Source organism: Sphaerodactylus townsendi, linkage group LG01, assembly GCF_021028975.2.
Source record: "Sphaerodactylus townsendi isolate TG3544 linkage group LG01, MPM_Stown_v2.3, whole genome shotgun sequence".
NCBI lineage: Eukaryota > Metazoa > Chordata > Lepidosauria > Squamata > Sphaerodactylidae > Sphaerodactylus > Sphaerodactylus townsendi.
In genome coordinates, this window is record NC_059425.1 from 115,041,289 (window position 1) to 115,056,377 (window position 15,089).

At 40.8% G+C, this 15,089-nt stretch overlaps 1 protein-coding gene across 1 annotated transcript; it reads right to left on the bottom strand.

The window, feature by feature from the left end:
* Positions 1-7,328: 7,328 nt before the first annotated feature.
* Positions 7,329-12,358, bottom strand: FABP7 (fatty acid binding protein 7). The gene is made up of 4 exons (XM_048491944.1): positions 12,083-12,358; positions 10,576-10,748; positions 9,257-9,358; positions 7,329-7,569 (listed from the first exon to the last, which is right to left on the bottom strand). Exons 1-4 carry the CDS (start codon positions 12,153-12,155, stop codon positions 7,519-7,521), a joined length of 399 nt encoding a protein of 132 aa, XP_048347901.1. The 5' UTR covers positions 12,156-12,358; the 3' UTR covers positions 7,329-7,518.
* Between the last annotated feature and the right edge of the window lie 2,731 nt (positions 12,359-15,089).

The following is a 15,089-nucleotide window of genomic DNA, read 5'->3' on the forward strand; positions in this document are numbered from 1 at the left end:
CCCGGGCCACCTAAGTTAGGGCACACACATATACATATACAAAGCCATAAATATGATATAATTTGCATATATGGGATAAATGTCCTGACCTGACTGGTGTAGGCTAGTCTGATTAGTCAGATCTTGTAAGCTAAACTGGCTCAGCCCTGGTTAGTATTTGAATGAGAGACAACCAAGGAGTTCCAGGGTTGGTATGCAGAGGAAGACAATGGCAGACTATGGCCCATTATGCATCAAGTATCTGCTGAATGGAGGGATGAATGTCCATCGTAGCAATATTTCTTGTACGGTTATATTTCCCCAAGCCCCGCTTTCAATTTCCACTCTCCCGGGCCAAGCAACATCACTTTTAAGTGTGACTTTAATTTTCTTCACTGCCAGATCAGGGGAGATTTGCCAGTGAGCACAGATTTTCCCTGGATATCTTCCCACCGCCCACCCCCCTCCCTCTGGCTCTGTGCACACCTCTCCCCCTTCTCAGATTTGATATTACTTAATTTTTTGTTATTTATATTGATATAGCAATATATAGATATAAACAGAGAATCATTGCAAAATTGCTGTCTTTTATTGCATTTGAAAATGAGTGTGTGTGTGTGTGTGTGTGTGTGTGTGTGTGTATGTATGTGTATGTGTATGTGTATGTGTATGTGTATGTGTATATGGGGGGGGGAGAGATAGTCCCCTTCTTTAACAGAGTGTGGTCCAGGGAATTGCTTTGCCCGTTTTATTGGGAGGGGGGGTATTTTTGGAAAGGGTCTACAATATTGATATAACTTCAGTCACAGGTAAAACAATATAACTGCAATTTAAAAGGGCTTTAACAAAGTTCTTTATCTTGCATCTACTGGGTATGATGAGATCTGTGCCTTTAAGAGGAAGTTGATCAGCAGAGTTAAGATTGCCAGGAAAAGCAGAGCCACATTGAGACTTCAGCAAGCAGCTGCAAGGCGGACAGTGAATTTCTCCAGAGGCATTCAGAGAAATGTAAGAAGACCACACCACATCTGTACTATGCAGCGAAAAACCTCCAGGTAAGCATTCCATGCACAATGGGCCCATCTTTGAACCTTTCTTTGAACTCTGTATTGGGTGCAATACACCTGTTGTGACTTGAAAGCACTTTACACACATGTACAGATGGAGCAAATATCAATATAATAAAACACAAGCATTTTTGAAGCTTAAAGCAAGCTCGAAGGCAAAAATGGACTTCGCTTGTGATTTCACAATCAACTGATGATCTTGATTTGCTGCTTACTTTTGTAGCTATCAGCTTTTGAGGGGAGGGTTGGTTTCTCTGTTCTGAAAAGCTGCATGACTAACAGCCCCATCCAAACACAGTGGTAGCGGGATGTGGTGCTAATGCAGCACAGCCCTGCCATTTCCATGGAGGCTTCTCCATGGTATGGGGAAGCTTGAACAGTTTTTTTTTAAAAGGCTCCCTGCTGCCAAGAAGCCCCCACTGGGCTGAGTGAACATGCCACCTTTTTGAAGGCGTGAAACCCAGGCCACTGGCATAATACTGGCAAACGTCATGCCCCTGGCTGCTACTGCTATGGGGGCAGGCGCCCTGGGACACTGGCATGGCATCCAGCTCCACATCGCAACGTCAGGAAGGGCCACAGTAACTGCATGTTGATGGAATCGCTCCTCTACTGGGACAAGTCCCCTGGAGAGGGCAAATCCATTGCAACTCCCACAAGCAGATTTGCTCCCCCCTTTAGATGGGGCTGAAACAAATGTAGGAAGTAAAGTTTCTCATATCACTTCTTCACCAGTGCCCAGCAAAACTTCATCAGTTGATTTTTTTTTCATTTAAATTTTGCTTTTAAATATTCAGGAACCTTTCCAGATGGAAAGATGCATGTTAAACTGAAGCACTGAGAATAATTATGACACAGTGGAACAAATTCAGAGGTTTGCTCAAATCAGTAATATTGCCTAATTCTTTTAAGACATAAATTTCTAATGTAGTATTGAAGAAGAAGAAGAAGAAGAAGAAGAAGAAGAAGAAGAAGAAGAAGAAGAAGAAGAAGAAGAAGAAGAAGAAGAAGAAGAGTTTGGATTTATATCCCCCCTTTCTCTCCTGCAGGAGACTCAAAGGGGCTTACAATCTCCTTGCCCTTCCCCCCTCACAACAAACACCCTGTGAGGTAGGTTCCCATGCAACAGATTTAGTATCCCTTGTCTGTTTTTAGAAGCTTATGCATCTTCAAATATAAGCCAGCCAGACTAACTTTTCTTTGTCATAAAACATTCTGAAAGACATGAGAAGTAGCAATATCCCTGGGCTTTGATGTTTGGGATTATTGTTTGCATTTGAGGAGACAGGTCAGTAGTTTTACTGAATTGTTGCAATGTGTGAAGTATGTAGGTAAAAGAGGAAAAGGGAGACCAGTTTAAATATGTGTTGTGTATAAAGCATATAAAACAATAGAATATAATTTCCTGTCAAATATTTATTTGTTGTTTAATCCCAGTATGTATGTCAGAATCTGTTCTTACTATTTCTTCTCCCCTTCCCACCATGAAAGTAATTGTCTTTTTCTTCCACTTGGTATCACCATAAATCAGTTGCCATGGAAATTAACACCACTCAAATGATGGCTTTTTCCATGGAGATGAAGTTTTTAAACAAAGAAGTTGTACTCACATCTTTGAGAATGGGAGGTCTGGGAAAGGCAGTCCTCCACAAACCAGACAGCAGTGATGTGTGCTGTATTAATGGATTACAAACACAATGTGGATTACTATTCCACAGCCATGAAACATTGCAAGCTCTGTAGAGAAGTATTATGGGTTACACAAATAGGCTACAGTCTTGTAAACATTCACACACATACATCACACTTCCACATTTATACCAGTGCAGCAGCTTCTGAAAGCAAATGTTGGCTGGGCTTTCTGCACCACCATTGTGCAATGTTTCTGGGTACTTAATCACTGATCCTCAAGAATGTTTTTATACTGCACTAGCACTGCTCCCCTCCCAAGGCAGATCTTCCAGCAAATATAGCACAGGATAGGCTTGAGAAGGCTTGTAGCTGATCTCTTATATGTTAAAAAAAAACCCTTCTCTGAGGCAGTTCAGAAGACTTAAAAGTGATTTATCCCAGAAACCTTTGCAACAACTTTGTAAAATAAGGTTAGTGTTATTATCATCCCCAAGTTGCAGATGACTAAGGGGACAAAGCTGATCAATAAAGAACTGACTAAGGTCATTAAGTCAGTTCATAGCTGAGGTGACATTTGAAACAGAACCATCTTGGCTGATAGAAATTAAGTGTAAGCAATCTGCACAATGCAATTAATTGTGTATTAGCTATGTGCTTACCCATCTTACACTCTTGTGAGATTAAACCCATTGAAATGGTGAGGTAGAAAGTGCCATCAAGTGACCCTGTAGAGTTTTTAAAAGAAATGGGTGTTCAGACGTGCTTTGCCATTGCCTGCTTCTGTATAGCAATCATGGATTTTCTTTAATTGGTAGACTAACTAAATAAAGTTAGTTAAAATTATAAGTTTATAAAACTTTCCTAAGTTCAAAAACTGTCAAAGAACTCTCTTTTTTAAAAAATTTGTTGATGTAAAAATATAAAATATTTAGCAGAGTAAATAATCACAGATGCTGCTGATTAGCTTAAGTAAAGTTTACTAAGAAAATGGAAGGGAAGGGTAGCATGGTAGAAAAGAATAAAACAGTCCTGTCTAAACTGAACTACCGTCAACATTGTGATAAGGTGTACCTCACACACTGAGAACAAAGAAAGTTTACAACTTCCTCCCAAAGTGCCTACATGCTCAGAAACACATCATCAATGGATCACTTCATTAATGCAGATACCTAGTTACTCTATGCCCTATTGGCTATGCTAATCTAGCTAATGTTTACTAACAAACAGCACCATTAACTCTTTCATGACACTTACTATATCAACACCTCTTCTCAAATATCAGCCATTGAAATGATGAGGGTTCATAAGAACATAAGAACAAGCCAGCTGGATCAGACCAGAGTCCATCTCGTCCAGCTCTCTGCTACTTTCAGTGGCCCACCAGGTGCCTTTGGGATCTCACATGCAGGATGTGAAAGCAAACTTTCCTCTGGTCAGCATCTTGGTGGGTAAGTCAGCAAACATGTCTTCTGAAAGACAGTACTTGATATTGGTGATTCCTTCCTGCTGCATCTTTCTCACGGAAGAATATTTGACAACAATATGCTTGCTTCTTGGTTAGATGCTTTCACTCTTTGATAAAGCAGTACATGACTGATTGTCTTCAAACAATGTTATTGGCTTAGGTTCATCTATGCCAAAGTCCATTAGTAGTTGTACAATCCACTTAAACTCACTGCGTGCATTTGCAGCAGAGGTGTATTCAGCCTCAGTTGTTGATAGGGCAACTTGTGACTGCTTTTTACTAGTCCAGCTGATCAGGCTGTCTCCATAGAACTCTCTTATGCTGTTGACACAACATGTTTCCAAGCTAGGAATCCCCCTCTTGGGTGACCTTCAAGAGCAAGTGACCAAGAGTGCCAACCTCCAGGGGCAGCTGGAGATCCCCTGGAATCCCCATTCATCTTCACCCTGCACCCCTGGTAAACTCTCAGCTAAGCAGCTCCATTGATGCTTTTCCCGCTTCAATTTCAGCATTCACTTTTTCCCGGGCAAATCCAATCGGCTGGCAGATGCACTTTCCTGCCTCCCAGTATTGGAGGTGGAAATACGACCGCCCCAAACCATTCTGTGATTTCAGCTGGATTTTTCTGTTCTTGTGATCATAGAAAAGGTTGCAGGCTCCCCTAGTTTGTACATTCCAGGGTCGATTCTGCACAGCATAATAACAATGGGTTGCAGCCATTATATTTGAATCTGGGACTATTTTATTCCATTTTTGTCATTTGCATGGGAGCCCATTTTTCACGAAGAAAATAATCCATTTTCTTTTTGCCTCTTCACATTAACCCACTATTTTTTTTTACAATGCAAACACATAGAAACATCCTGTTTCCCCTGTGTTCTGATTGGCTGTTCCACCACCACAGTCCCCCTTTCACCTGCTCCCACCTTCTGCTAAGAGAGCGCTTCTGATTGGTGGAGAATCTACAGTAACCCTGGGAACCCAAGCAGGACCTCCCCCTCCCATTTCTACAAAGAGAAAAAAAGTTTTGGGCTTTGAAACCACGACACGTGTAAACATGAAGCATGCCAAAAAAAAAAAAAAAAACCCTTAACATTGTGATATACAAAATAATAAAATCTGTCCAAAAAAGAAAGCAAAGCAATATGTCCCATCCACATCCAAAGGTGTGCATCTGCCTAGCTACGTGTGCTGAGCACCCCCACAAAAAAGGAAAGGAAACAGAGCCATTGCTCACAACGCCTATTTGTTGTGAATCCATTGCTGTACACATTTGGGTAAAATGGTGCTCACAGTCACAGTCAACCCATTATCATTGTACCATGTGGAATCGACCTAGATTACACTACTTGTTCTCAACATGGTTGTGAAGCCATAAACAAAATTAGGTGGAAGAATTTGAATTTGACAAAAATGGGATATTGGTAATAGATTGTAGAATTTATTTCACACACACACACCAATATAACTTTGTGCCTCCATTTAAGTAACCTTCATTATATTATAATTATAGTTATGAATATAAACAAGTTCCAACGTATAATTTTAATGTGAATCCTATAAAAAGAATTTGACATAATAAAGCTATTATGTATTACCGATTCATAAATACATTTGATGACTATTCAGGACCTGAGAGCCCAATTGAAAAGAATGATGTAACTTAAGAGATACGAAAAAAATAACTGACTGAAACTAATTGTTTATATGCAGTCAAAATGGCTTCTTGTCTCCCACAAAGTTATTGTGGGTGGGGATTGTGCAGATGCTTTCCTCATATCACCAAGGAAGCTCCCCAGCAACAGAAGCAGGAATTGACTGAAGCTTCTTTTCAACCAAGACATAAGGCCATGTGGTTCTCCTAATGATAGGTCTGACTGAATGTCTGTGTTCATCCACTGAAGACAAACTCTGAGCCAGTCTATAATAAGTCTTTCCCTGCAACAATCATGCCTGAGGACCCTGAAGGGGATTTCATCATGTCCCCAGAACTCTTGGGACAGGGCACCAGCCTATTTGCTTTCCTTTTGCTTGATGGTTCCTAGAAGCTACCAAGAATGAAGACTCTGGATGGATCATGCACAACAGTGCTTTTATTACAGTGGCATAGCACTAACAGGAGGCACGATGCCCCAGGCAGAACAGCAACGGAGGCGTGGCTGGACCATGGGGGGGCGTGGTGGAGGTGTTTTGGGGCATGCCGGAGGCGGGCGGTGCTGCGGCAGGGGCGCAGGGCGCGTGCCCCAGGTGTAGTTTCCCCTCACTCTGCCTCTGTTCTATTAACATAACTGTAGCTACCACCTAGGAGCAAAGGGGCTTAAGTACAGAGAAGGTTGAGGAGATGAAGGAAAACATTGATGTGCATATGTGTGAGAAAGAGAACGTGTGTAGCATGATGTACGAGAGGCAGAGAGTGTATGTAGAGATATATGAAATACACAGTATGTGTTGCAGTTCATGTGAGAGATTATGTATGCATGAAAAGAGATAATTAGATGTGCACAGGAATGTGCTGAGGGGACTAGAGAGGGAGAACAACAATTTACTTGGTTCTTTACAGTAGTGTCAACATGGTATAGTGTTTAAGGTGTCATTAGGATATGTTAAACCCTCACTTTACCAGAGAAACTTGCTGGCTGACCTTGGGCCAGTCACACACTCTCAACTAGTGCTGCCAACCTCTAGGTGATGGCTGGAGATCTTCTGCTATTGCAACTGATCTCCAGGTGGCAGAGATCAGTTCACCTGAAGAAAAATGCCACTTTTGAAGTCCCCCCCATCCCAAAAACCCACCTTTCCCTGGCTCCACCCCCAGAATCTCCAGGCATTTCCCAACCTGGAGCTGGCAGCCATACCCTGGCAAGTGTTTGGACGAGTGACTTCCAAGGAACACCAGGGGTGTGATGTGGAGTCAGGCAATAACAAACCACTCCTGAATGTCTTTGGCCTTGGAACCCTATGGGATTGTGATAAGTCAGCTGTGACTTGAGAGCAAAATAAAATTTATTTGCTGTGTCTACTTATAGAGTATTGGGACAATCATATTAAACTGACAATCCTATTTTAACTTATTTGTATTTGAATCATAGTTCCATTCATACAAACCTAGAATGTCTGAGTTTCAGGGTTTTTTTAAGTTTCATAAAATGTCAACCATTATTGATGTATATTTAATCATACATGGAAGTGTTTCAGAGATTTATTGCAAAGTTTTGTCACAGTTTACATAAGCACAAGTATTCCAATTTGATTGCATAAAACTATCAAGCTGTTTCCCTTCCATTTCAGCAATGTTCATTTCAGAGATAGTCAACTGCAGGCAGCTCTTTGCCCCTTCCAGAAGAATAAAAAACCCAGATAGGGTATTGCCAAATTCTATGCCTTTTCGTAGTGACGAACAGCAACAATATCACCAAAGGTGAGGGTCTGCAAGTTCAAGGGGAAAAAAAAAACATAATTTGGGTAAGTATGCACCATTGGACATGACATAAAGTATTATATAAATTCTACACTGCTTCAGTAAGACACTGCTGTAGAATTTAGCTTCTGTTGCACAATCTAGCCTGGGCTACAGAATATATGCAGAATCATATCAGTAACTGAAGACTGTCAACACAACAAGTGCTATTGGCAGAGAGTGGTCAGTATCAACCATCTTCATCATTCATTATACATGAAGTTGGACTTCTCATATCCAGCAATGACAAGCCATGAAGCTAGAATAAAGCTATTTAACTGTGATACTATCAGTTCTTCAGTGTGGTGTGGTTCTGGCTTTGCAGTTTGCCTTATTACATACCTGCAAACTGAGTACATTCCAGTCATCAGCCTTGTCCTTTTCTTATGATTTGTAAATATTTTAAAAAGACATGTGGCATGAAGTATGTATAAAAATTAATTTTCACCTTATGAAATTCAAGGGGGTTTTGTTGAAAAAAATTGCTCTTGGGATTAGGGGGAATGTACTGTAGTTGTCACAAGTTCTTGTCAAAAGGCACTCTCTACAGCCAGCCTTTCCTCAGTTTAAATTGAATATTTTTCAGAGTGTGCCTGGGGGCAAAAACAAGCACATTCATACAGAATGAACTGAGAGTGTTTTTAACATCTATCTTTCACCTAATGTAAATAAAATGAATTTACATAACTTCCTAATTTGCAAGATATACTCTGATTAACAAACAATTACTCTTTAGAACTTTCTGGTTGTGTAATCAGAAAATTTAGTTTGTTATGGATGAGGCATAAAATCCATATTCTCTTTTTCTCCTCCTTTAGAGTTTCCACAGCCATCATAATGTTCAATGTTATCTGTAATGCATTAACACAATAAGCCATGTGGAATTTTACACATTTTCAGACAATTTAAAATTGTCCTGACCATGGACTATGACTGAAAAATTATGTGATAGAAAAAGCTACCACCTTTAGGTCACTTGTTCTAATAGGTAACATATCTTGGATCCACAAGAGATTTCCTCAAGCGAAGGGATTTCCACCTGCAAAACAGGTCTTCCCCACATCCCTTCTTCTACTGCAGCTCATTGTTACTGCATTGCATGTTTATTTCACCATGATATGGGATGATGAACCATTTGTTAAAGTCTAGTGAAAAGACACAGTGAAAGACATGGAATTGCTTGAACCAACTGAGGTTTAGATTTTGACAGAAAACTGAGGCAAAATGTCAGCTGCCAGGGAACACCAGGGGCAGGAGGGGCAAATGAAAAAGGAGAAAGACCATAGATTTTTCAATGATATGTCATAAAATGTCATTCATTCATCTGAAGACTAAAGAAAAAAGGATAAGATTGTTGAAAGAGGACCAAGTTAAGATGAAAAGGTGGTTGCTGGTTTAGAACACACCCAGGCAAGGTGAGCCTGGAAATCATAGATTGTGTTTTTTCTGGTTTTCAATTTTCTATGGTTGCTAATCTTAACACAGGAGTAGTGCTGTGAAACATACCCTTCTTAATGTGTGTGCGTGCACGTGCACACATGTGTGTGGTGGGGAGTTATAAAAATATTTGTGACAAACTCCATAAATACTTCGCAATATTATCCAGCAATCAGTGTATACAGCCTCAAAAATCAAACCAAACCTTTCTGTACATACCATGACCATTTTGCCATCTTTAATTTCTCTAACAAACTTTGTTTCTTTGCCGTCCCATTTCTGTACATGAACTAGTTTATCTCCATCCAGGGTCACAACAGACTGTGGGCAGAAAAGCAACAAGCAAACATGAAGATGGTTTCATTCAAAATTGCAGGAAGCCTCACAAAGATTCCAAAAATAACTCTGAGCAAAATTCAGCCATTGTTAGGCGCTTCCAAATTTCAGTTGGACAATTAATAATATATCCCTGAATTGTTGCTGTCAAACTTGCATAAGTTATTGAGTGAGTTTGAGTCATTTTTAATTTCAAATCCATGAACTAGCTGATGAATTTCAGACAATTATAAAATAAACAGTTTTATTCTTGTAGGGGTAGCTGAATAGAAAAATGTATGTTTTGAATGGAATATTATTAATCTCATTTTCATATTTGACTTGTTACAGGGTCTTTCAAGTTCAGTGTCCTGCCATAAACATGCTTTGTTAAATTAATGGATTCCATGTTCAGCAATAAATTTTCACAGTAGAATTTGGTTAGCTACTTCAGGGAGAGGGAGGGGTCCTACCCCTTATGGAAACATAGTGGGTATAGGAGGACCTAAGGCTCTCTTGGCTGTTGCTGTTTTCCTCCTCCACCTGGAAGCTTCTCACACACTGAAAGTGCAATCCCTAAGTAGAATTACACTCTTCTAAATCCACTGACTTCAAGAGTCTTAGGAGGCTCTGCTTACTTGGATGGCTCAGGCCAGCCAGATCTCAGAAACTAACAGGGTCAGCTGTGGTCAGTACTTCAGTGGTTACTATGCAGAGGCAGAGGTAAACCACTTCTGTAAGATTCTTGCCTCAAAAACCCTACAAGATCCCAATAAATGGTTGCTATTTGACGTTACACACACACAACTCTGCTTGGGATGGTACTGTAAGGGAGCAGCCCTAAGGAAGTCTACTCAGAGGTAAGTCCTGTTGTAGTTAATGGGGCAAACTCCCAGGAAAGAGCTCTGTAAGAGTAATTCTAAGACATTCTACTCAAAAGTAAGTGCCATGTTAGTTTATGGGGCTTATGCCTAGGAGTGCAAGATTATAGTTTGAATATACTAAATAATCTGAAATCAACCCTCCCTCCCTCCCTCTCTCCCTCCCTCCTTTCTTTCTTCCTTCTTCCTTTCTTTCTTTCTTCCTTTCTTCCTTCCTTCCCTCCCTCCCTCTACTGACTTAAAGCTTTCTTCAGTGACAGCAGACAAAACTTTCTCTCCCTCAAATACAAACATATTACATTTTCAGTAATACTGCTTCTGTACAGGTTGTTGCTCACGTACTTTGCAGTTCCTATCATCTGCTGTAGTTTCATCAAATTCTTCACCAAGTTTGAAGCTGATTTCCGTATTCTTGAATGTGCTCTGGGTCCTAATCATCACTTTGTTCTCCTCCTGACTGATGATCACAGTTGGTTTGGTAACATTGCCCACTTGGCGAGTAGCAAAGCCAACTCCTGAGATTAAAAAAAAAATAATGCAACTGGCTGGTTTATGTATTTATTTATTTTGACTATTCCTGTTCTGTCTCTTCAGACCCCTGCTTGAGGCACACACACACACACACACACACATATGCACATATCAGACAATCCCACTTCAGCTAAGAAGAAACATGTCTCTTCATTTTATTTACATTTCACCCTTCAGTGGGTATGCTTAAGATAACTAAAAGAATCAGCATTCAAAAAAAATTATCACAGTAAAGAATGCTAAATCCTATGCTCACTTCTTTGGGAGAAAATCTAATTGCACCTAACGGGACATGCCTCCTATTGAATATATAAAGAATTTTTTTCTGCTCAGTCATCCACATGCTGACTTAACTGTATACTTTTCTGTTCACATACAGATCCCGCTGCACCCCACATTCCTTTTCAATATGATTTAAGTAACTCACCAAATTGCAAGTAATGAGGGTACAGAGGTACCGGAGATGTGTACCAGTACTTTGTCTTCTGGGGAGACACTCTGTTTTTGCTCACAGTTGATAATTTTGCATAATTCAACCAAGATTTGTACCTGCCTTTGTCATTGTGCCAGATGTCATTTCTTTCCCTTAAATACAAGGGTACAGCCATTCCCAGTCACAGAACTGAGCAAAGTACTATTACCTATTCTTTTTCAGACACCTCCTAAATACACACAGATGCTTCTATTTCTAGAATACTGGAAAACTATTTCAGTTAAATTGGAAAACCACCTGATTTTTAATTCAACTGAGCTCCAGTGCTTAAATTTAAACTGATGGACATTTCAGTTCATGTACTTTCTATGGAAAGTTTCAACAGTGCCTATGAATAAATGAGGTTAGGATCATACTGTGAGGCTGATTCCTGGAATTATTTTCTTGAAAGACACACTAACTGAAATGCTGCAACCTGACCTTAAAAAAAATTGACAGGTCAGTCCTGAATAGATTTATTGTCTTCTAGTGATCTACGTAGAACCCACATAAGCACTGACTGAGACTACAGTCTTAGTTCTATGTCACATTGTTTTTAATTAAACTTCCTTCCTAGCCAGCATGTTTAAATTCACAGACTGCATTTACTTGACTGTAAATGCTTTTATTTAACAGGACAGTACCTAAGCTTATACAAATTTAAATTACAAAATCTTCTTTGCAACCATATGTGTAACTTAACATGTTACAATAAATTTTCTTTTTACTCTCCATTGCTAATCTGATATCAGTCAAATTAATCACACCAGCAGAATTTCCAAAAAAATCCTAAAATTTATTATTGCTAAAGAAAAATCAGGATTCTGTTCAGCTCCTTCTACATACCCAGTGCCTTCATGTACTCATCAAAATTATGGCTGTCAGTCAGCTTCCAGGTAGCGCAGAATGCCTCAACCATCTTAGCTGCTTGGTGAAGTAGACAGCTCGAATTAAGCTGGGGAGGGAGAAGTTGTTCCTGTTCCTAATACTGGGTTAAAGTCCTGCAGATTCTCACTAGCACAACCTCTTCTTCAGTGAGGGAAGAAGCAGGCAATCCAGAAAAAAAAATTGAAATGGCAGACTCCACCCTAGCCTTCCCATTCCTCTTTTGAGGCAAGGGGTGGGTGGGAGTGTGAAGATTTTCAGTCTGTTTGATGATTGGATCAGGCCACTGGGTCAACAGAGTGGGTTGGACTAGCCATACTACTCAGCCTGGGAAATTAGGGGAGGGAGAGAAACAGGCTTTTCTGTGAGAGGAATGCAAAAATTTGTGAGGGTCTTTTAGTTTCTGTTTGAAAACTTGGCAAGGGACATTGCCGTCTCTAAAGAAGAGCTGAACAATGAGACATTCAGATTAGTTTCCGCTGAAACTCTGTGCTTGTGACAATTTCACAAAGACACTGAAAGTCTTATTATCCATGTGGAAAAAATCCAAATCCAAGAATTAATGTCTTATCTCTTGTAAAAGGAAGGTGTGAAAGAAAAATATAACATTCACCAATCTACAAAAGAGTGAGATAAATAAATAGGTGGAATTATATACATTAAATCTAATTTGTGGAGATGCTTGAGGAGATTTAAAATGCTTCCTCATCACCCATCTCGCTTCCACTTGAGATTCATCAATGATCTTTTTATCATCTGGACCCATGGGAGGAAAGTCTTTGAGATATTCTTCCATTACTTCAACAACCCTGATCCTGCCCTCAATCTGGACCCTGTAACTACATAAGACCTATTTTTGGGACACAAATGCCCAAATGAACATTTCGTATTATAACACAATTATATGCTTCCAGCTATACCATCCAGGCCAAGCCATACATTCCACTGCTTACAGCCAAATCTAGAAATTCAACTGCATCTGCACCAGTCGTTCAGACAGAAACAAATGACTGGAGGATTTACACCAAGCATTCCTAAAGTTATAGTAAACATCTGGAGAACCAAAGAGACAGATTGGCGAGAACAGCAATTATCCTGGAGTCACTTTTAAAGGCAAGCCCAGCTTGGACAATAATAAAATGCTACTATCTGTAAATACAGCTTCCTGCTAAGCTTTCTAGCATGTTGCAACCTCTTCTGGAGAATGGTCCTCTACTCCCGTAATCCTTGAGGAATCTCTAATCCTTTCAGGAAAACACCCTCCCAACCTGTAGCAACTACCCACCAACAACAATTGCTCACCCAATGGGGTGCAAACCAAGGGGCTAATCCTTTGTAATAACTTCCAGTGTCAACTCCTTATCCATTCATGTGCCACTATCATAAGACCCAGAAAGATCAACTATACATCAGTGGCTCAATCCTCTTGAAATCCTCTAATGTGGTATATACAGTTTCATGTGACAGCAGTGTCTTTTTAATGTTTATACTAGCTAAATCAGACAGTGTCTCTATAAGAAAAGAAATGGACTCAAACCAGAAATTACAAATGGTAACACTCTGAAATTCATGAGGAAACATTTCTCTTTAACTGATGAGTTGTTGGGTCTGTGGAAATCTTGAATGGGTGCCTGGAGAAGATAATGGGATGAATGAGGGTCAGTTTATCAGAGGCTCAATCCAGGCAAAGATGAAGTCCTGATAGCAGTGGCAGAGCAACAAGGGGACGAGGGAGGGGGTGAGGGCGAGGGTGGGGGCAGTTGCGGCAGTTGCACCAGGTGCGCCCCAGGATGCAAATATCACCCCCTTCCCATCTCCTCTTCCCACCTTGCCCCGCCCCACCTTGCCAGGCCTGGCTCTGCACCACCAGCCTGGCTCATTTTCTGCAGACAGAAAGCTGTTTTCTGCCAGCTGGAAAAGGTAAGAGGGGTGGGGCGGGGCTGCAGGGGGCGTAAAAAATGGAGTTCACCCTGGGCGCATTCCTGCCCAGTTACGCTTCTGCCTGATAGTCATTGGAAAAGACTGTAGAGTTAGACAGGTTACTGTTGGGGCAGACAGCCAAGATGTGTGCCCCAGGAGCCTTGATGAAGCCTGGAAGTGCCTTGCCTTATCTCTTGTAAAAGGAAGATGCTGCTCCACCTCCTCCTGCCCCACCAGCCTCCACCTCCTGCTGCTGGTTGAGCTATAGTTCTGTCCCCCACCCCATGTGCATCCCATAACAAAATTTCATCCCAGGAAAAGAAAAGAAAAAAATCCTTTACTGCTTGATAGATGATGGGGATGGGATTTACCCCCCCCCCCCATTTTTTTCCAAAGCCGGGGGTGTGGGCAAAGATGGGTCTCAGATTTTTTGGGGGGGGCACAATTTCAGTGGCTGTCCTGGTATCCATTTTTTGTAGATACACTCCTGGAGACAGAATACAGGGGTATCACCCCTATGTTACCAGGCAGACCCATGGTGGATGAGAGGGGCTTTATTTTTTTAAGATTGCCATGCCTCTACCTGTCCCATCAACCTTAGGGACAGCCTGGTAATGCAGTGCCAAGATGGATGCCATCCTCTGCACTGGCTCAGTATCACCCATAAAGACAGAAACCTGTCTGGATTAGCCTCCTGCCAACATAAAGTTGCAAAACAACTTGCCTCAGTTTTTCCAAAAGTGATAAGGAAAATAAGTCTTCCGTCTCAAAAGACAGTCTCCATTCCAGCCACAGCCTACCTGCCCCATGAAACAAGGGGTATGCTAAAATGTTTCCATCAAGTGTTCCTACCAATTATTTTCATTAATACTAATCTCATCTTCTAGTTTCTGACTAACCCCTCAAAGACCATTTACACTGGCATTATCCCAAAGCAGTTATTGAATCAGCTTCATTATAAATCTATCTCCAAACACTCCCTGGCATTAGAACATTAAGCCTAATTGTTGATCATTTAAGTATCCACCACTTAAGTCCACTTATCTCT

Excerpts from the sequence above, each read along its gene's own strand:
- FABP7 (XM_048491944.1), bottom strand. The coding sequence starts at position 12,155 with ATGGTTGAGGCATTCTGCGCTACCTGGAAGCTGACTGACAGCCATAAT. Across the intron at positions 10,749-12,082 it reads TGAGTACATGAAGGCACTGG|GAGTTGGCTTTGCTACTCGC; the intron begins GTATGTAGAAGG and ends TTTTAATCTCAG. Across the intron at positions 7,570-9,256 it reads AAGATGGCAAAATGGTCATG|ACCCTCACCTTTGGTGATAT; the intron begins GTATGTACAGAA and ends TTGAACTTGCAG.